The sequence below is a fragment of the Ursus arctos genome, unplaced genomic scaffold (genome assembly GCF_023065955.2).
Source record: "Ursus arctos isolate Adak ecotype North America unplaced genomic scaffold, UrsArc2.0 scaffold_4, whole genome shotgun sequence".
Classification (NCBI taxonomy): domain Eukaryota; kingdom Metazoa; phylum Chordata; class Mammalia; order Carnivora; family Ursidae; genus Ursus; species Ursus arctos.
Genome location: NW_026623056.1, coordinates 45,244,763 through 45,266,904, shown reverse-complemented (window position 1 = coordinate 45,266,904; position 22,142 = coordinate 45,244,763). Strand labels below are relative to the sequence as shown.

The window sequence follows — 22,142 nt, the reverse complement described above, 5'->3', positions numbered from 1 at the left end:
CACAACTGTGAGAACATCTCTAATGACAAGTCCCTGATACTGGAGGATAAAAATGAATTTGCCACTGAGGCAGGAGAAGTTGAGAAACACTGCACTATAGATTTGATAGATGGCAGCTTGTTTCTCTTAAAGAAAAAAAGTCCTATTAAAAGGTGGTAAATAGTGGAGAAATTAATATGGATTTCAAATTAACACTAAAGCTTGTCAGTTGTGAAATTTTCTATGGTAGATTAATACCTTTGCAGTTTTAACGACTCTCCTTAAAACAAGATTAATTTCTTTGTAGGGAAGTTCACGCTCTATTAAATGTAAATTTTTTTTTTACCCTTAGCTGTAGAATAGATATTTTATCTTTGAGTATTATTACATCATACTATAATGGTAAAGGTGACTTTCATATATCAACAAATTTTGTTTTTAATTTCATATTCACATTTTTCATTTCAGTAAGTATTCCAGAGCACGATGAGGCAGACGAGATAAGTGGTAGGTACTATGCTGCCGACTCTTGTTCCTTGACTATCAGCTCAAGATTTATGAAGTGTCATTGTATAAGTAATTTCTTAGCTGCCACAATTTTGACTTGAATTAAAACAGCAAATGAGACAAGATAGTAAGAATGCTAAAAAATTTTATCTTTTAAAAGCACAAGTTTGCATGTTACTCCTAGTAGTAGTAAGCCTTAATTATTTTTAATAAGAAATAATAACCAGATTAACTTCTTCTCAGAAATCCTTGGCAGTGTCTGTAACTGCATGGGCTTTTCTTCTCTGTTGTAGATGAAAACAGAGAAAAGGTGAATGACCAGGCAAAGCTAATCGTGGGAATCGTCGTTGGTCTCCTCCTTGCTGCCCTAGTCGCTGGTGTGGTCTACTGGCTGTACATGAAGAAATCAAAGTAAGTTGCGGAAAGAAGACCTTGTTCACTGACTTGCACTGGGAGAGTTATTAATACAGTGTGTAATGACGCTCACTTGAGCCGGGCATATAATTTCTGTGATGGGAAAGATGTGTCCCCCAAATCAGGCTGAGGATCATGTTTTGCTTTCAGCTCACAGTGAATGCTTTGCCAGCGTCGGAGAATTGAATTGGGGTGTGGTTTCACATGTGTCCCCTTATTTTTCTCAGTCAGTAGTCTAAATTCAACTATTTGATTTTTTTTTTTCAGTGCTAGGGGGTTTTTAAAAAGCGTATACTTCCAAAAGGTCAGCTATTCTAAGCCATGTGGCTGAGGTTGGTGGAGAGGAATTAAAAGTGGTTAGTACATCCTGCCAGGTGTCTGCGGTGATGGGACTGGCCAGCACTGAAACTGTTGGTGAGGTAGTAGTATCTTGTCACTTCTCTGTTCTAGTTAAGTCACTTTGGTCCATAAAAGGATCTAATTCAGAAAAAAAGAAAAATGTGTCATTATTTTATCTGCAATTTAAAAAGAAAATTAGACCAAGTACCAAGACTACTTTAAAAATTATTTAGATGGTGTTTAGATTAAAAATTATTAGTTGTAGGGGCGCTTGGGTGGTTCAGTTGGTTAAGCGTTTGCCTTCGGCTCAGGTCATGATCCCAGGGTCCTGGGATTGAGCCCCACGGCAAGCTCCTTGCTCAGCAGGGAACCTGCTTCTTCCTCGCCCTCTGCTTGCTGCTCCCCCTGCTTGTGCTCTCTTTCTCTTACTCTCTGTCAAATAAATAAGTAAAGTCTTAAAAAAATAAAAATAAATAAAAATTATTCGTCGTAAATAATGTAGATGGAACCAACGTTACAAATTATCTAACAGTGCTTTATAATGGTTTATAATCTGATTAACCAGTGAAGATTCTTAACGTACACACATGCCGAATATTCCTCATCACCCCAGATTTGACCCCAGATTTGGATGTGAGTGCGTAGAGATGGGGTCCTAGCATTTGCATTTTTAAAGTTTCATTAGTGATTCTGTTTCAAACATGAGGAAATTGATTTTTGCGAGGGCATGTGTAGAGCTAGTGGCAACTTTGGACTTACTTTCTTGATGTCTGATATCACCCCTTTCAACAACTCAGGTAAGTTAACTTAAAAGAAAATCAAAAGAAAAAGCAGACTCAATAAGACCCATGATCTTACCCTCTAAAGAAAGCAATTTCAGTAAAGAAAGTAATATTCGAATGGAGCTGCCATCAAAGGGAGGCAATAGCTCAGAAATTTTTCAGGTCACATTGTATGAGCACGTACTGAGCTGTGTTTTGATCCTGCAACTCATCTCTGAAGTGGATACTGTTATTACTCATATTTTACATTTGAAAGAATTAAGGCAGAGAATGGTTAAATGACTTGCTTAGGGTTACACGGTTCCTAAGGGCCGGGGCTGTGTTTGATTTCGGACAGTGCTGTGTTAGCATCGGTATGCTTCATCACTAGGTCTGATTTTCTCTCACCATGCCTTTTCCTCTGGGTTTTTTTGTTTTTTTGTCATGTAAGGCAGAAACTTGTTCCTGGTGTGTGTTGTAGTTGATGAACTCATCCACTCTCACACTGGGGTACAGTCACTTCTGATCTCGGCACCTCGCTCCTCCATCTTGAGCAGTCCCCACTGTCACTTGGTGACAAATATGTTCTTTTTCTCAGCAAACGTTTTACCTACCGACACTTCATGTGGGCTTGTGTCTGTGGTTTCTGTGGAAAATTTAAAAGATTGCCTGTACCATGTGAATGAAAGGAAATGTAAGCAGTTGCCCAGAGGCAATATCTTATTAAAATTCTCCTTCTATGTATAAGTTTCTTGTTGGTCAAAATCCTATTCTCTCTTTATAATCCACTATAAGGTACTCACAAATATAACATCTTGGGCCTGGGGTATTTCCATTTTATTTACTTAGGATTTCTGATGCATTCCAATGTAATTTTATTTCTTAAAAGAATAAAAATGAAATTTCTCTGTATCCTGGAATTGAGCTGAAAAATAAACAGCAGTTTTCTACATTTTGACCAAATAAATGCTAAATTTTTGGAACACCCCCAATGTTCTTAATCATCCTATTCTAATTGCCAGGATCTCATTAGGCGCCATTTATCCTTCCGTGAATAAAAAAAATTATGTGTGTGGGATTTTTTTTGTTGTTACTTCATTGGTTATTATCATATGGTGACTCAGAATTAAAATCATGGATAAATGAATGCTAGACACTCGGCTTCATAGTGTCTTTAGGTCAAGGGTCAAGACTTCATGGATTTCCTTTAAAGTGCCTCATTAAAGTAAGTGTAGATTTTACCATGTGACTTGAACATTCGTCTCAGTAACTGTTACTTAACTAAAAAGTGCATCAGTTTGCCAGAGTTAATATTATTTGTAAGCAAAGTAATAAATTGCAACTCTCATCCCAAGCATCAAAGTGTTTTTATGAAGAATTTGTGAAACTCTTAAGATTTGCTAAGTGTTCTGCATTCCTGGTAGGTTATTCCTTGCTAGTGCCCTCTGAGATGAGCCAGCATTTTTGCAAGATGAGTTATTATTAATCCCCATGTCCAGAGTAAGTATACTTTCATAACAAGAGCTTTCAAGTTAAGAATTGCTAAGGCCATTTTTGGATCTAGTATACTCTTTCTTCTTTTCTATTCTTCTACTTCAACTTTTCAAATCAATATGAGGATTTCATTACTATCTTTAGCTAATTCATCACCATCTTATGTGGGTAGGAGAGGTTTTTTTTATAAAGATACGGTCCAAAGTTTTCCCCCAGATACATACCCCTATGTTTACCATCTTGCAAAATAATACCATTAACGATCTTGTGAGTCACCATTATGGCAAACACTTTGAACAAAAATTATGAGTTAAACGTTTTATTTAAAAGACTCAGTGATACAGCTCGCAGAGCAGGGAGGTTTAAACAACATTTAGGGGAAGTTCTCTGCATTGGCATTTTTAAAAGTCAGTGGGGAGAGAGGAGAGAAACAATCTTTTATGCCCAAGGAGAATTTAAGAGTGCCTTTGTTAACGTACCTAGCGATACTTCACTAACATGCATTCCCGATTCCATTGGTATGAGCTACATATTTTTATATCTATTTCAGATATGGAGGACTGCAGCAAGAAATGCTTAGTAGTTGTACTTGGCATTGGGATCTGTTATATTCATTGGAGAGAAGGACTCATGATTCTTATGCTGCTTTGAATCATAAATTCTCACTGGAAGCTTTTTTCTTTACAATGGCTATTTTTTGATAATGAAAGTGGATGACTGATCATTTCCCATATTTGTAGGGTATTAATTCACAGTTCTAGGCAAAAAGCATTAATTGACTCAGTCTGCTTCATGTCTAGTTGTTTAACAAATAGGAGAACATTAAAGAACTAGGACTGATTCAATTATTATTTTTTTATTATTTTCTCCATTTCTCTCCATCCTGTCCTCTGAACATTGTTTTTAGCTGTGCAGTAGCTCTGCTGCTATTTGAGTTCCAAATCCTCTCTTGCATATCTTATAGTACAATCATTACATAATAATAATAACAGAATAATAAAAAATAATGAAATAATAATAATAATGAAAAAAGAGCCAAAGATAAAGGAAAAATATAAAGGCAGCATGATATAGCCACTAACTTTTTCAGGCATTTGTTAAAACCATAATTTCCAGGTTGGTTGCATTTAAGAGACCCCTGACCACCATACTTCGTATCACTAAACTGAAAGTAAGCACTAACCAGATATTTGTCATCTCAAAATACACATGGTGTGAGTCTTGGAGACTTACCAAGAGATTTATCTTTTCTAACTGTGGAACTCATGACTATTTTCATGAAGTTTTTATGTAAGTATAAAACTCACAAATCTGTTGTTAGTTCTTCCTTGTATGATGCTTTATTATTCCAGTCCTGTCTCAGAAAAAAAAAAAACAGAGATGGTCCTACATTGGCAAAAAAGACTAAAGAGGACTTGGCTTAAACCCTGAAGTTTCAAGAAACAATGTTATTTGTTTCTTAACAATGCTATTAAGCCTTTCTAAGATTTTTCTCATTAATATCTCCTGATACATGGAAGATCTTGCAAGAAAGTTGATTTTAACTGAATTCTATTTCCAACCTACTCTAAAATTAAATGTGTGTTCCCATGAGGGAAAATCAACTCCCCACTGAATAATTTGAGAAGATAGTGCTTGAGGACCATCTATAGCACATTTCTCATGGCTTCCCTCATTTATCACTACATAAGCACCTATTAGTCTTTTTTCTTATTTTTTTAACTGAAATCCTCAACAATTTAAGGAGTTAAGTGCAATTAACCCTATTTCACAGTGTCCAAGTCTCTATGAAATTAACCTATTCAAGATAATACATGTAGTATATTATTCTATATTATCACATATCATTTCAAATATATTTTGTTGCCTCAAGACTTCATTGGAATTAAATTTTCATCTCTGACTTTGATTGCCTGCTGGCATTTAATATAGTGCAAGGGATGGGAGAGTGTGCCCTAAAGTACAGGGCTGATGTGGCCTCTTCCCTTACATTAGAAATTGGGCTAATCCAAATTTTGGGTTCTTTCTCTTTCCCTACCCGTAGTCTAGCAGGCAGCTGGAAGAAGGAAGAAAAGAAAATGTCCCATTACTCTATCAAACTGTAAATAACAGAGTAGACTAGAGGGGAAGTAAGATAATTTAGAAATGCTAGAATCCCCATCCAGTCAATCACAAGGTCACTGGCCATTCGAAGGGCAGAATCATCCATCCATGACCCTCCCCTCTCCTGCTAGGTACTACTTGAAATGTTTCCAGAAGAAAGGGCTTGCTTCAAAATATAATATTTTCAGTTTTTAAAATCTTTCTAGCTTTCTGTATACGTGCATTTCTTTCCTCTTTTTTTTTTTTTTTTAAATTTAAATTTCAAGTGTGTTCTCTTCAAACATGAATGGAAGCCCTGTTCCGAGAGCCGGGCTATGTGCTGTACCAACACTACCCCCATTAAGGAAACACTTTGAATTCTGAGGCTGAGTGCGTGCAGGTGGCATCCTGTTCTTGTGCATATTCTTTTTTTATGTTTAATTAATTGCCCAATTGTTTATATAATGGATGTCCCCATATTCACCATTGGCCTAAAGGAAAGGCCGTTTTTTTAAATTTTTACTGAGGGGGGCGCCTGGGTGGCACAGCGGTTAAGCGTCTGCCTTCGGCTCAGGGCGTGATCCTGGCGTTGTGGGATCGAGCCCCACATCAGGCTCTTCCGCTATGAGCCTGCTTCTTCCTCTCCCACTCCCCCTGCTTGTGTTCCCTCTCTCGCTGGCTGTCTCTATCTCTGTCAAATGAATAAATAAAATCTTAAAAAAAAAAAAAAGAAAAAGAAAAAAAAATTTTTACTGAGGACTTAAGGATTCCCTATTTCAGTGGAGCGTTTCTTTGGAGAGTCTTAGAAATTCAAAGGATATAAAATGGAAAGTAGTAATAATAAGACCAACTCTTTATTCTTCTTTTCCTTTTTCAAACCCAGAAGATGCTGACAGCTCTTCTGAGATGCAGGGACTAGAGCCCTCCTCTCCTCTAACTCTTTAGTAAGTTTGGCCTGGGAGGAAGCTCACTCTGCTGAGAGCTGTGACCAGGGAAGAATGAAAAAAAAAAAAAACTGTTCTCTTGGATATGAACTTAATTACCTGCACAGGTGTCAACGGCCAGTTTGCTGAAAGTGGCAATTCCACACTCTCAGGTCCCGGTCTTCAATCCTGGTAGCCTTGGTGCCCTTCTGTGGTATCTGCCAGGCCTGCTATAAATGAGAAATCACAGAAAATGTCCCTCTACCTAGGAAGTGTTAGTGATTACTCATGCTCCCTCTAGAAGAGTTTTCAAATTTGTTATACATAAACCTCCTTTTGAAACACCTGAAATTTCATGAACTTTTTCATGTGGGAATTATTTTAAGGGGCTTTTGTTTTTGTTTTTCAACTGTACAATTCCATTTTAACATTCTATCTTTTCAAATGATACCACCTCCCAAGATGGTGATGTATTGCTTATGCCTCCCACTCTCACCCTCCTTCGCTTTGCCGACCTCCTTCATCCCCCACTAAATATTTTTTTCATTGGGATATAGTCGACATACGACGCTGGTTAAGGTGTACAGCATGTTGATTTGATACATTTCTGTCTCATGATAGGATTCCTGCCAGAGCGTTAGCTACCACCCCCATCACGTCACATGATTATCATCTCATTTTGCGGTGAGAACATTTAAGATCTAGTGTCTTAGCAACTTTGAAGTATTAAAACGAAGGCACACTTTGTTCAGACACCACCATATTAGTCTCCTACCTCCTTTGAAGGAGATCTCGAAACAAGTCTATAATATTGAGGGAAATATCACAAAAAAGTTGGTGAATATTCTGAAAAGTTATTTAAAAGCAACTTGAACCCTTAGTAGGCACTGTACTTACAGAAATAACAGCACAGAGTTGAGACCTAAGTGTGAACTCCCTTCTGCTGCTTACCAGCTCTGTGACTGTGGGTGGCAGCTACGTGACTCTCCTCGGTTTGGTTAGTCTGTGCTACCTGCGGGGGGCTTTCCTAGACACCATCACATTTACCCTCTCAGCGGCCCTGCTTAGCAGATCCTGGCACCCCCAATCTATAGGTGAGCAAGCTTGCTTCCAAGGAGGTATTTATCCAAGGACTTGTAGCTCAGACTTGACACATGAGGATGAGAATCCAGGCCCACCGACCCTAAGGCCAAGACTTTTCTCCATGCCTCACAGATTAGACGAGAGGGTCACCCACTTCTAGGGCTTCTTCCAACGTTATTGTGATTCTACGATTTAAATTTTCTCTCATATTTAAAGTTACAAAAAAGCCAAATAATGAAGAAAGTTTAAGACAACCATAAAAATTTTGACCCACGTACTCACTCTTTATAAATGCCTAAACTTGTCCTTCAAATCAATTGACCCAAAAATATTTTGCTGAAGAGAATGATTTAAATACATTTGTCTTCCCTTCCGGTAGTAGATGCATTTCTAACCTCTGTAATTCTTTCAAATCTCTGAAGTTTTCCAAAATTAAAAAAAGTTACATTTTATATTCATTTTTACCCCATCAATTTCCAAACCAAGCCAAAGTAATCAGAATCATTTTTAAAGGCTTTTCCCTGCTAGAGAGTGGGGTCTCAGTAATAAAAATGGAAAAATTAATAATAAATGCATGTAAATCTTATATATGTATGCTCAATGAATACCCCCTCCCCCACCAGCCACACTCTTACTATTTCTATTGAGTACATTTCACAGTGGTTAACACTTAGCATATTTGTGTAACTGTGTAACGTGGTGCATGATTCTGGAGCAAGACCCCTGACGTTTGAATCCTGGCTTTGCTACTTACTAGCTGTGTGATCACAAGCAATTTTATCAGTCTCAATGGAATATAGACAGAGATACCCTAACGCTGAAATAATTTCCTATCTATGCCACACGTAGAACACTGCCTGGCACATTAAGGCATTATGACAGGGCTAGCTGTTACGATTTTGGAGAGAGAGATTAAGAAAAGAAGGAAAATGCTTGCTTTTCATTTACCATTTCTTACTGGTTTTTTATTTTGTTTTATGAACTTTAAAATAAGAAAAAACAACTCATTTGAAGTTACTCAACCCTCACTTGATGAACATATTCTACAAATATTTCATATTACCCCTAACAACCCCTTTTTTTGTAATTGTGAGCAGTGATCTTCAGCCTGATTTACCTGGACAAATATATTCAAAGATACTGTGATTTGCCCTGAATAGAGCTTCCCTAGAGATAATTCTAGTCACTCCCTTCCCCTTGATACCTCCTCCTTTTTAATACAACTTGAGGAAACCACAGAAGCTACTCTCTGTCTCTAGACCAATATATCCACCCGGAAAGTAAATAGAAAGGGAAATACAAATAGTATGCAGTTTTTCACCGCACCTTTTGCCTGGTTCTTTCCGTTCCTGCTACAATAGCTTTTCTCAGTGTAATGTTTTTGTGTTAAGGTAAAATATGCTTACAATAAATGTGCAATTAAATCTGCTTTGATAAATGTAATACCCCTTTTTGAACATTACTCCAGTTACAAAATAGAGCATCCCATCACCCCAGAATGTTCCCTTGAACTCTTCCCGTTCAGCCCCACCATCCACATTCCCTTGGGCAACCAACGTGTTGATTGTTATCACCAGAGATTACGTTTGCCTAATCTTGAGCCTCATATAAATGGAATTACACAGAATGTACTCTCTTGTGCCTGGCTTCTTTCATTTAACATAATGTTCCCGGGATTCATGTATTAATGATTTCATTTTTTGAAATTACTGAGTAGTGTTCCACTGTTAGAATATGTCACATTATTTTAATCCATTCTGTTGTTCGTGGACATTTGGATAGTTTCCAGCTTGGGCTATTATGAATAATATGGCTAAAAACAACCTTATACAAGCATTTTTGTGGGCATATGTTTTCATTCTCTTGGGTTAATATCTAGAAATGGAATTGCTGGGTCATAGGGTAGATATTTTTCATAAGAAATTGCCAAACAGCTTTTCAAAGTAGTTGTCCAGTTCTCAGCTCCTACCAGCTGTGTTTGAGAGTTTCAGTTCTTCCACATCCTTGCCTAAATTTGGGGTTGTCATTCTGTTTAATTTAGCCATTCCAGGAGGTGTGAAATTATATCTAATTTTGGTTTTAATTTATATTTCTCTGAGACCTAATGATTTTAAGCTCCATGTACTTACTGGTCATCATTTCTTGTGCAGCGACCATTCAAGTTGTTTACTTATGATTTTACTGGTATTTGGGGGTTTTTTTGTGAATGATGTAAGAGTTCTTTACATATTCTGTATAAAAGTCCTTTGTTATAGATACATTGTGACTGTTTTGTCCTAGTCTGTGACTTGGCTTCTTTTTCTTTTCTTAAGGATGTCTTTTAATGAGCAGAAGTTTTTAATTTTAATGAAAAACAATTTAGGAACTTTTTCCTGTTATGTTTAGTGCTTTCTGTGCTCACTCTTCAAAATCTGTGCTCACTTTTCAAAATCTTTACTTATCCCTAAATGGCAAAGATATTTTTCTGTCATTTTCTAGAAACTTTGTACATTTGGGGTAAGATAAATGTGGTCTGTTTGGTTGGTTTTTGCTTTTCCTATACATATATTTGTCAAGTAATTCCAGCACCATATGTTGACCTTGGAACATTTGTAGTACTAGTGGTAGTAGTGGTGGTAATAATAATAATATTAGTAGTAGTAATAATATAAGTCCTTCAACTTTTATGTTCTGCTTAGTTAGCAACCTTATTTCTTTGCATTTTCATATAAATTTTAGCAACTTGTTAATTTCTACCAAAAAATTAAGAGCTCTGTGGGATTATAGTTGCTTTGAATTTATAGATAAATTTGAGTAGATTTTAATCTTAAACTTGACCTCTTATGTAGCCTTCCAACATATGAACATCATATATCTCTCCATTTACTCTCCATTTTTTCTTAGCAATATTTTATAACTTATAATGTAGATATTGACATGTCTTACAAATTTTATTCTTATGCTTTATGTCCTTTGCAGCTATTATAAATGCAATTATTTTGCAATTTTTATTTTCCATTTTTATAATAGTATATAAAAATATGATTAATTTTTTGTTGTTGAAATCTGTATAACCATCTTCTTAAATTTGCCTGTTAATTCTATTGGTTGTTTTGTGAATTTCTTAAGATTTCTATGTAAACAATTATTTCATCTGAAAGTAGAGATAATTTTACTTCTTCCTTTCCCTTCTGTATGCTTTTTATATTTCTTTTTCTTGCTTTATTGCACTCATAGAGACCTCCAATACAATGTTGAATAGAGCTGTTGAAATCCTTACATTTCTAATCTTAAGGAGAGAACTGTTCAATATTTGTTATTATGTATGATATTGGCTCTGTGTTTTTCATATATGCCTATGCAAAGTTAGCCAAACTGTGAGGCTAAGGTGCAGTCCTTCCAACTGCCAAGACTTCTGACCCCAGATGCAAGGAGTTAGGGTCCAAATACAAAATTAGAGAAAGAGTCTACATAAGAACACCCTCGCTTCTGATACCAATCCAAGTTGAGGGGTTTCCCAAAACCACGCTCAGCTTTGATCAATTTTTAGAAATACAGAGTTTACTGGAACCTAATATACTCTCATTTATGTTCATTACAAGTAATGGATATTGGCCGAGGAAAAGAAGTATAGGGCAGAGTTTGAGCAAATTCCAAATATGAAGTTTCCTTTGTCTTCAAGAATGTTACTCTGCTGGCATTCATGTGTAGCGAAAGCATGGAGTATGGCCAGTCTCAGAAGCTCACTTGAGATTCACTGTCCAGTTTTAACTGGGGCTTCATTATATAGGCATTACTGATTGACTACTTGGCCATTGTAGTTAAACTCAATTTCCAGCCTCACTCTTCTTTAGAAATCAGACTGATATCACATGACCTAAAGCTGTAAATCATATAGTTGCTCTTTCGGGTGTGGCCAGCCCCCACTCTTAGGCCATTGGGTGTTGATGGACCTATCTTGAGACATCATCTCAGCATAAACTATCAGCTGTGATTAAAGACGCCCACCAGGAAAAGAAAGCCACTCCTAGCATTCAGAGTATTCTAACTATTTAGAGATTATTTCCCAGGAACTCAGGACAAAGCCCAGGCCTCTTTTGGGACAAGACCAGATTCCTTATTACACAATGTCCTTTAATAGGTTAAAGAAATTTTTGAAATATTCCTAGATTACTAAGAGTTTCTATCACAAATTACTGTTGAATTTTCTCATGTTCTTTCTACATCTACATTACACCTACGTTATTTGTACAAAAAAACCATACTGTTTTATTATATTCTTTACTCTGGTAAATTATATTGATTGGTTATTGAATATTAAATGTCCATCTAAGTTGACATTTTTGCAAAAAGAAAAGGTATCCATAGAATTCAGATTCTGTAGAGATAACACTTTGTTTTTTAATATTGTTAATTTGTATTTTGTTCCTTTATCGTGCTCAGTCTTTTTAGAGAATTAATTTTCTTAATAATTTCAAATAACTTTATTTGTTTTGCTTTTATTTCTATTGCTTATTTTTAATTTTAATTCTTTTTGCCCTTAGGATTACTATTCTAGTTAGAGTTCAACTTTCTCTTCTTTTTCTAATTTCATAAAGTGAATTAAAACTTTAGATAACTGATATTAGCCTTTCTTCTTTCATAACACAAATGCTTAAACTATGAATTTCATTCTCAGCATTGTGTTAGTTGAATTCCACAAACTTCAGTATGTTGTATTTTCATATTCATTCAGCTCAAAATATTTTCAGATTTCCTTTTCGTTTCTTTGGAGCCATGTAACTCCAAACATTGTTAAATTCCAAACATTTCTCATTGACTTCTGATTTGTTAAGCTTTCACAAGCTTTTAGTCTTTTGAAATGCGTTGAGATCTATTCTTTTTGGCCTACCATGCAGCCATGCAGTATTACTTGGTGGATGCTAGATGGACACTTAAAAAAAAGTATTTGGTGGTTGATGGGTACAGGGTTCTATAGCTGTATGTCAAATTAAGGTAGATAATAGTCTGTTTATATCATCTTATCCTTACAGAATTTTTTTTCCAATTATATGAAATTACTTCACATGTAAGAGGGTTATAAGTATACACTTCCAATACTAGAGCTAGCTCAGTACTTGTTACTTCATCATGATCGTGCATATGGGATTTTGGTCCATTAATTCTATCAGCTTCTGAGACAGGGGGGTATTACCTTCTCTAAATAAGATTGTGTGTTTGTCTATTTATTTCTCCCTTTAATTTGGTCAATTTTTGCTTTATGTTTTCACTAATGACATACAATTGTTATGACTTCCTTACGTATCACACCTGTTACAACTATAAAATGTCTCTCATTATTGCTGTAATGTTCCTTGTGTTGAATTTTACATTGCCTGATATTAATAGAGATATACTGCTTACTGTTTACATGTGTATCTTTTTCTATCCTTCTATTTTCAATTTTCTATTTTTGTATACTTACAGTACATTTCATATACAGTAAGGTTGATCAAACTATGACTCTCAGGCTGCTGTCCGATTTTGTAAATAAAGTTTTATGGTAGCACAGCCATGCTAGTTTCTTTTCTTTTCTTTCTTCTTCTTCTTTTTTTTTTTTTTAAGATTTTATTTATTCATCCATGAGCAGAGGGAGAAACAGGTTCCCCATGGAGCAGGGAGCCAGATGCAGGACTTGATCCCAGGACTCTGGGATCAGGACCTGAGCCAAAGGCAGATGCTTAACCCACTGAGCCACCCAGGCGTCCCCATGCTTATTTTTTTTTTTTTTTTACATACTGTTTGTATTGTTTCACACTATGAGGCCAGTGTTGAAGAGTTGGAACACAAACCATATGGCCTACTGCCCAAAATATTTACTATCTGGACCTTCTAGAAAAAAATTTATCCCCATGGAATGTAGCATTTAGTTATTCTGCTTGCTTAGTACAGTCTGACAGTCTTCCTTTTAATTGGAGGATTTAGCCAAGCTACACTTAAGTGTTGATGTAATTACATTTAAGACCACCATCTCACTACTTGTTTTCAGGTTGTTCTCTCTTCCTCTTGTCCTACTTTCTTTTGAGTTACTAAAATAAATTTTAGTATTACATTTTAATTCTCTAATGGCCTTTTAACTATACCTCTTTGTATTCTTTTATTGTCATTGCTATAGAAATTACCATAAGAGCTCTTAATTTACAACAATCTACTTATGTAATAATATAGAACCCTTGAAACTTTATAAATGTATTTAACCTCCTTCACACAATTATAGTGTGATGGATGTAATATATGCAGTCATAATGGATATGACAGCAATAGCAAAAAGGATGGAGGAAATTAAATGAAATTATAATTTTTTTTTAAAGATTGTATTTACTTATTTGTCAGAGAAAGAGCACAAGCAGGGGGAGCGGCAGGCAGAGGGAGAAGCAGGCTCCCCACTGAGCAAGGAGCCTGATACGGGACTCGATCCCAGGACCCTGGGATCATGACCGGAGCTGAAGGCAGACACGTAACAGACTGAGCCACCCAGGTGTCCGTGAAATTATACTGTCTCAAGGGTCTTTTATAATGCTGTATATATCACATTAAATGATTGGTTGTCTTTATAAAAAAATTGTTTTAAATAGTATTTATAGGAGCGCCTGGGTGGCTCAGTCATTAAGCGTCTGCCTTCAACTCAGGGCGTGATTCCGGCATTCTGGGATCGAGCCCCACATCAGGCTCCTACGCTGGGAGCCTGCTTCTTCCTCTCCCACTCGCCCTGCTTGTGTTCCCTCTCTCACTGGCTGTCTCTCTCTCTGTCAAATAAATGAATAAAATCTTAAAAAAAATAAATAGTATTTCTATTTTACCACATATATATATATATATGTATAATGTGCATTCATTCTTTCTTGTACATCTGAGTTTCCATGTAGTGTCATTTCTCTTCAACCAAAGAACTTCCTTTAAGACTTCTTTAAGGACAGGTCTGCTAGTGATGATTTCTCCCAGTTTTCCTTCATCCAATTTAGTATGTCTTTATTGCCTTTATTCAAAACGTCTTTTTACTGGATATAAAATTCTGGGTTCCCATTCAGTTTTTCTCTGCTTGACTTATTTCATTTAGCATAATACCCTCTAGTTCCATCAATGTGTATGCAAATGGTAGGTATTCATCCTTTCTGATGGCCGAGTAATATTCCATTGTATATATCAAACAAAGTCTTCTTTATCCTTTCATCTGTTGAAGGTCATCTCAGCTCCTTCTGCAACTAATGAATCATTGAACACTACATCAAAAACTAATGATGTACTATATGTTGGCTAATTGACTTAATAAAAAAAAATTCTGAGTTGAGGTATTTTTCTTTAAGCATTTTAAAGATGGTTGGTTATCTCTGCTATGCATTTTTTCCTGATGAAACAGCAGTAATTCGTGTCATTGTTCCTCTGCACAAATTTTCTGTGGCTACTTTCAAGTCCTTCTCTTTATATTTGCTTTCAGTTAGTTTGATTATGATATGCTTAGGTGTGTTTTTCTTTGTATCATTCCTCCTTGGGGATTACTGAGCATTTTGGATCTCCAAGTTAATGGACATCAACAAATCTGGGAGTATTTTTCATTGTTTCTTCAAATATAGTTCCCGCCGCATTGTCTTTTGCTTCTTCTACTGGGACTCCAATTACACATACATTAGACTGTTCAGTATTGTCCCACAGGTCACTGAGGGTCTTTCTTTTCCCTGTCATCTTTCTGCTTTTCAAAATGTTTAATATTATGTTTTTTTGTCCTCAAGTTCACTGAGGCTTTCTTCTGCTACGTCCTATCTGATGATAAGACAATTCAGTGAATTGTTCGTTTGCAGTATTGTAGTTTTAAGTGGTAAAATTATTTTTGTTTACATTTTTTTGCACTGAGATGTCTGTCTGTTCTCTCACTGTCACCACATTTGTCTTTATGTCATTGACTATGTAATACAATAACTGATTTGAAGTTCTTCCCTGCTGTTTCCAAAGTCTGTGTCATCCAAGGACATTCTCTGGACTTTGTATTACATTTTTCTATTCTTCAAATGTATGGTAACTTTTTAAAATTATTATCCTATATTAGTCTTTTGGGGTGATATGTTGTAGAGATTCCACTTTCCATTGTATTCTTCTATAGGATATGGATTGTTTTTCCTAGCAGACAATTAGATTTCTGGCTGATTTCCTTGATTTTGTGAAGGTGACATTTTGTTTTATATGTCATGTCTGTCTTGGTTGAATACTGAGACTCAACACATAGTCTTTGCTTGGCTTTTCTGCAAAAGATTGATATGTTTGCCAAGGACTTTTGGTTTGGTGAGATTCAACTCCAAACTGTGTTTCCTTGTGTCAATAGTAGCTAAAATCTATGTCACATTTTTAAGCTTCCCAGCTGTTGCTTTCTGCTTGGCTAAGTGAAACTTCTCTCCTCCACACACACAGTTTAGGGATCATCCAAGGAGCTTATTGTGGTTTACACACGTTTGGGATTCTCACCACTCGGGCTCTCTTCTTTCTGAGATTTTTTTCCCCTTTACTTTCAGTGTTTGCTCTAGTTAGCCTATGTCTCTCCAGCTGGGAAGTGACATCAGAAGAGAAGTTATATAAAATAGAGCTCACCCAGTATAAGGGTCAAATGTCCTTCAGTTTCTATTTTCTTTTTGTCACCCTCTAGTACAATCAAATAGTTTATTCTTTATTTTTCTGAGAGTTTATAATTGTTATAAATGTAAGGATTAACAAAACACAAGGGTTTTGGGGTTTTTTTTTTAATCATTAATGGTACCAGAGCTTCTAATAGTCCATACTTTATTTCAAAGTTATGAAATCCATCATGTCCTCAACCATACCATAACTTCTTTCTTCCCATATAGGTCAAAGAAAGTTAAAAAAGTCAAAATTGCAAAATTGATTTATTGCATTGCTAATTTTTTTAATTTAAAAATTTTTCTTTTTTAGAATATGCCTACAGAACATTGACTCTTTTATATGTCACTCTCTAGTGGCCCCAAACAAGTTGGAATTTTCACTTTAAAGGCAAAGAATAGTGGTTAATGAAATGAGTTTGAAAGAAAAAAGAGTAAGAGGGAGAGATAGTGAAAGAAGTCTAGAGAAAAGGAATGTCAGAAAAATCGGAGAGGTGAGACAAGGCAAGGAGAATAAAAGGAAAGGGGAGAAGAGGCTTTGAGACTCATGTGGCTTTCCTTGATTACCACAATAGCGTACTGACTTATAGAAATTATGGTTATTACTATTTATTAGAATATATAGTTAGAAGCGCTTAGAATAATCAGGGTATGTGTTTATGTATATAGTTTTATTCAGTTTTATTTGAAATGACTGGAATAAGGAATCACCTAAGTACTGTCATTTCAACATAGTATTCTCTCTATTTTGCCTTCTGTAAAAAAGCATCTGGGTATGTATGGACTTTATACTGGTGAACACTAATACCATGAGGAACAGTGGAAGGAAATACATATGAGATGTGATGAGGTCGGTTAATTCAATTCAGTAAAAGAAATGTCCTTTGGTTGCCTACCATATTCAGTCAGTATAGTATGTGCTGTGGGTAAAATAGAAATAAAGCATAGTGTTTATTCTCAAGGAGTTTATACTCAAGTCAAGGAGATGAAAGAGATTGGCCACATCTTGAATTGTCATGAGACAGATGGCTAGAGATCTGGGTGGAGACTCTCCAAGGGAAGAGCTGGATCTTTCTGTGTTTAAGGGCTGAAGAAAGGGAGACTTACCAGTATCTTAATAAGAAGCCTGAGAGGGCCATGCCTTAGGAATAGGGGTAAACCAAAGGTAGACTCTTACTAAAACTGCAACTGAGCCTTAACCCAGCCCAAGCCTAGACTGAACTGGAGTCATTGTCCCCTCACCCTATCGGCTTAACAAAGAAAAGAGAAATCTTACCTGATGGAAAATAACTTTGTGTGGAGTCACTACAGTTCATTTATATAGACGGTGTCATGGAAAATGAAAAGGACTGGCTGTGCAAAGAGTCAAGAAAATACAATCAATAATCAAGAGAAAAAGTAGACAGGCAGACCCATGCATGATTTGGACATTGTAGTTAATAAATAGACAAGGACATTAAAGTAACTATAGATAATATATTGAACGTGGAAGAAAAGATGGTCTAAGGAGATGAATGGAAAAGATAATTAAGATTTTTTAAAAATATTTTAAAATCAAATTGACATTTAGACCAGAAAAATATTGTATTTGAAAATAAGCCTTTGGTGGATGAATTTAAAAGCAGACTGGCAGGGTGTGCAGTTGGTTAAGTGGCTGACTCTTGATTTTGGCTCAAGTAAGATCTCAGGGTCCTGGGATTGAGCCCCGCCTTGGGGTCCATGTTCAGTGGGGAGTCTGCTGCTCCCTTTCGCTCTCTCCCTCCATCCCCTTGTGCTCGCTCACGCTCTCTCTCTCAAATAAATAAAATCTTTAAAAAAATAAAAAAGTAAAAGCAGATTGGCCACAGCAGAACCCAAGAGAAGTAAATTGGGATACAGATCAAAAGAAAACACCTCGATTGAAGGGCAGAAAGGGTAAAAGAATAGATGAGGCATGTAAGAGCCAAGAAACATGTGGGGCACACACAGAAGATCTAACTTATGTATAAGTAAAATACCGCAAAGAACAAGAATGCCCAGCACCAGTAAAATAAATAAATAAATCATCATGTGTTCACGCAGTCATAAGCTCTGTAGCAATGAGAATAAACAACCTATAGCTACAATCAACATTATCCGTGAATGTCACAAACATTAGTTTGAGTTTAAATAAAAAGCAGATGGGAATGAATACATGTGGTACGATTCCATTTATATACAAATTACAAGGACAAGTAAAGCTTTCTGTGAGAATTCAGGATTGTGGTAACCATTGGAAAGGTGGTAGTGACTGGAAAGGAGCATAATGGGGGGACTTCCGGGTCTGCAACTCTTCTGTTTCTTGAGCTGGGTACTGGTTACAGTCAAGCATTCAGTGTTTGAAAATTCATTGAATTGTGTGTTTATGATAGATACATTACCTTGTGTAGATGTTAGTCTCCAATCAAACTTTTTATTTTATTTAAAGATTTATTGTATTTGAGAGCGAGAGAGTGCTCGGGAGCACGGTGGGGAGGGGCAGAGGGAGAGGGAAAGAGAGAATCTTAAGCAGGTTCCACACTGAGCATGGAATCCAATGCAGGGCTCAGTCTCCCAACCCTAAGATCACGACCTGAACCGAAACCAAGAGTGGGGCACTTAACCGACTGTGCCACCCAGGCGCCCCCAACAAAACCATTTTTAAAAGGATTCATAGATTTATTTTAAAAGGAAAATGATTCATAGATTCATAGAAAGTTCAAGCTTTATAAAAAGTCCTTAGAGAACATCCTAATTCACCATTCCTCCATTTTACTGTTGAGGTTATTAAAAAACTTTATGTTATCAGTTAGATGATGTGTTAGCCAAAGAGACTAAACCTCAAATTATCTGTGATACATACAATGTGATATAAATAATGTAGACAGCATATGTATGTTACACTTTATATATAAAACTATTTTACATATATTTTATTATATAATATATATTTTATATATAAAATATATGAGAGAGAAAACGAGGCCATCTTCTTCATTCTTCCATTTGCCTGGAAAATACATATGATAAGGACGTTGTCATTCCCCATGATGTACCATATTACTGCAAGATGGAAAATATTTATGTGATACTATGATATAAGTCAAGACATAGAATCAAACTTACATGTCTTATTTACATTTTTAAATGTCTGTTGAAAATTCTAGTACATATTTTAGCACTTAGTCATGTTGGCAGAGTTTGAGCTTGCTCTCCTGCCTTATGAATGGACTTAGAAGGCTGTAGTTGAAGCTAAACTAAGAATTTTTAAATCACAAATTAAATTAAACTTCTGCTAAATATAATGAGTGTCCCAGTTTAAATGAGCCATATGTCTTTATCTCACTCGTACATATATCATATACCATTACATATCTCTTTCTAGTAAAGTTGTGATTCTTAGCAAATGACTTAAGGAATTCTATTTCAATAACAGAAATACTTTTAGGGGAAAACTGTTAAAAAAATTTTTAAATTGTAAAAATTCTTTTAGGAGAAAATTACGTTTAGGGGAAAAATGGAGTTTTCTCCCCAGTTTCCTTAACACATCTGGATATATATAATGTATTTTTTTTTCTTAAAAATAGAAATACTACTAGGACTTTTATGGCAATGATAATTTGAAGTACCATATCACAGCGGTTTTGTTGATGTGCTTAGGACAGGGAGGGAAGGAGGGGGAGTTAAGGAAGGGAAGAAAGGAAGGGAGGAAATGGTACACTTTTTTTTTTTAGGTTTATTTATTTATTTTAGAGACAGGGAGAGCATGAGCAGGGGGGACGGAGAAAGAGGGAGAGAGAATGTGAAGTAGACTGTGCTGAGTACAGAGCCCAACGCCAGGGCTCGATCTCACGACCCATGAGATCCTGACCTGAGCCAAGACCAAGAGTCAGACACTTAACCAAGAGTGCCACCCAGGCACCCAAAGGTATACTTTTTGAAATACAGTTAACGATTTTTCCTGAGTTGTCCCAAAACCAAGGAATTTAGCTGTGCGCATAAGAACACCTGATTTCAGCTCTTAAAGGATAGAACCCAGTCGTGTGTAACTTGGGCATGCCACAGAGCCACCAGGAGGTCTCGTTTATCAGATTGCTGGCCCTCCCCCCAGAGTTTTTGTCTTCATTGTTCTGTTGCAGGGCCTCAGGATTCCCACGTCTGCCAGTTCTGGGGTGGGGGGGGGGTGATACTGCCGGTCCAGGGCCACAGTTTGAGAGCTGCGTTAGCTTCTGCTGCGTTAGCTTCTGCTGCCAGTGTTCCGTCATACACTTGGGCCCCTTTCTACTCTTGCTTTTGATGTAATCGATAAAACAATTGATAAAGCAAGATACAGGGCATTCGCTCAATCTGCATGCATAAGAGGTAATGCTAAAAGGGAAAGGCCCTAATAAAACTCCCTCAGAAAAATTCTGTAGCAAGTTTCTACCCAAAAGGAAAATTTGGATTATTCAATGATAATAATTATGTCCCAGAAAGTGGAGAGAAAAATAACCCAGCCAAAAACATGATGCAACTAAGTTTGTATAGTCTGTGTTCAAAATAATCGATTGCTTTTTCTCCTGCCATGTATTTAATGCAACTCCACTACCAAGGTAATGGCACTGGAATGTGTTCTGTTACCAGTCAAGGCTCGCTGCTGTGGAACTGTTCGCTGCGCTGGTTTGCCTGTGTTAGATGTAAAACGTTCGCTTTTCGAAGATGCATTAGTAAACCCTAAAATTGAGAAGAAAAACAAAGTTTAAAAAAAAAGAACAAAGTTAAATGCGCGTGTGTCAACATGATGATATTTATCTAATTTTCTTAACAGGACTGCATCAAAACATGTAAATAAGGACCTTGGTAATCTGGAGGAAAACAAAAAGTTAGAAGAAAACAATCACAAAACAGAAGCCTAAGAGAGAAACTGTTCTAATTGTTGTCCAGGTGGGTAGGCTGTGTGAGGTTTCTAGAAATAATTCCCAGGCAAGTATGACATATACCAGGACAGGAAAGGGAAAGCCTTGATGTTAAAACACTTCAGAATTGCTGCTTTCGAAACAGGAGGAGAGCTCCTGCAGAGGACACTTGGGGGACTCAGAAAGGTGTTCTCAGAAGGGTGGAATTTCAGTGGTCTCCCCATCCTCTCAAAAATAACCATGATCCTCTGAATAATTAAGTCAGTTTTGGGATTGTAACCATCAATTAGCATTTTGTATTCTGATGCCAAAAATTTTGCTGACTGCGAAGAAGCTTAATTTTATAAATTGATATTTTGCTTGGATGAGAGCTGATTCTATTACTTCGAATTTATTTTAAAAAGCAATTATGAGAATACCTTTTAATTATAAAAATTTTAATCTAGGGATTTAATCCTTAACAAGTGTCCATGTATATATGCAGCCATTTCCCAAACTATTTTCATGAAAAGCCTAACAAGTTTGTGTAGACCCACAAACACTTTTGTAGACAGTATGCATATTATATATGTGTGTGTACATATATGTATCTACATGTGCACATACATGCATGTGTGTGATGGATATATGAATGTTACATATATTGCATATATTTATATATAATAGCTTTATGAGTGTGGTTTTTAAAGACAATCTCAAAAAGAAGTCTTCCATGGTATTGCCACTTGGAATTTGAGCTTTTCATTTTTATTTATGTTCTCTTGAGCCAGCCAGAAAGAGAAGCCATTTGGACAAATGATTTTGTGTGTCCTTGAGAATAACTGTTGCTGTAGCTTGCTCATCTGATGTTAAAATCCCCAACAACCACAGTAAAACTTTGGTTCATTATAAATAAAGCACAAGTCACAATCTGAGTGGGTCACCCAAGGCAGGAAGCATGGGAAAGAATTATAATTGGAAGGATGCACACAGGAAAGAAAAATAGAATAACTGAAATAAGACATTTTTAAAATCTGAAAAGCAAGACCTCAAATGGATCGGGTGAAA

General features: G+C 36.2%; 1 protein-coding gene across 5 annotated transcripts in view; it reads left to right on the top strand.

The window, feature by feature from the left end:
• The window catches only part of ALCAM (activated leukocyte cell adhesion molecule), a 203,777-nt gene extending 182,654 nt beyond the window's left edge, over window positions 1–21,123 (top strand). For 3 of the 5 annotated variants that reach the window (XM_057306855.1, XM_026492615.4, XM_044381745.3), the window contains exons 13-15: window positions 448–486; window positions 780–897; window positions 21,008–21,123. In XM_057306855.1, coding sequence (XP_057162838.1) covers window positions 448–486; window positions 780–897; window positions 21,008–21,095 — 245 coding nt within the window. In that variant the 3' untranslated portion in view covers window positions 21,096–21,123. The remainder of the gene's footprint in view (window positions 1–447; window positions 487–779; window positions 898–21,007) is intronic. The other 2 variants (XM_026492624.4, XM_057306856.1) reach the window with 1 other exon arrangement.
• The last annotated feature ends 1,019 nt before the right edge of the window (window positions 21,124–22,142 follow it).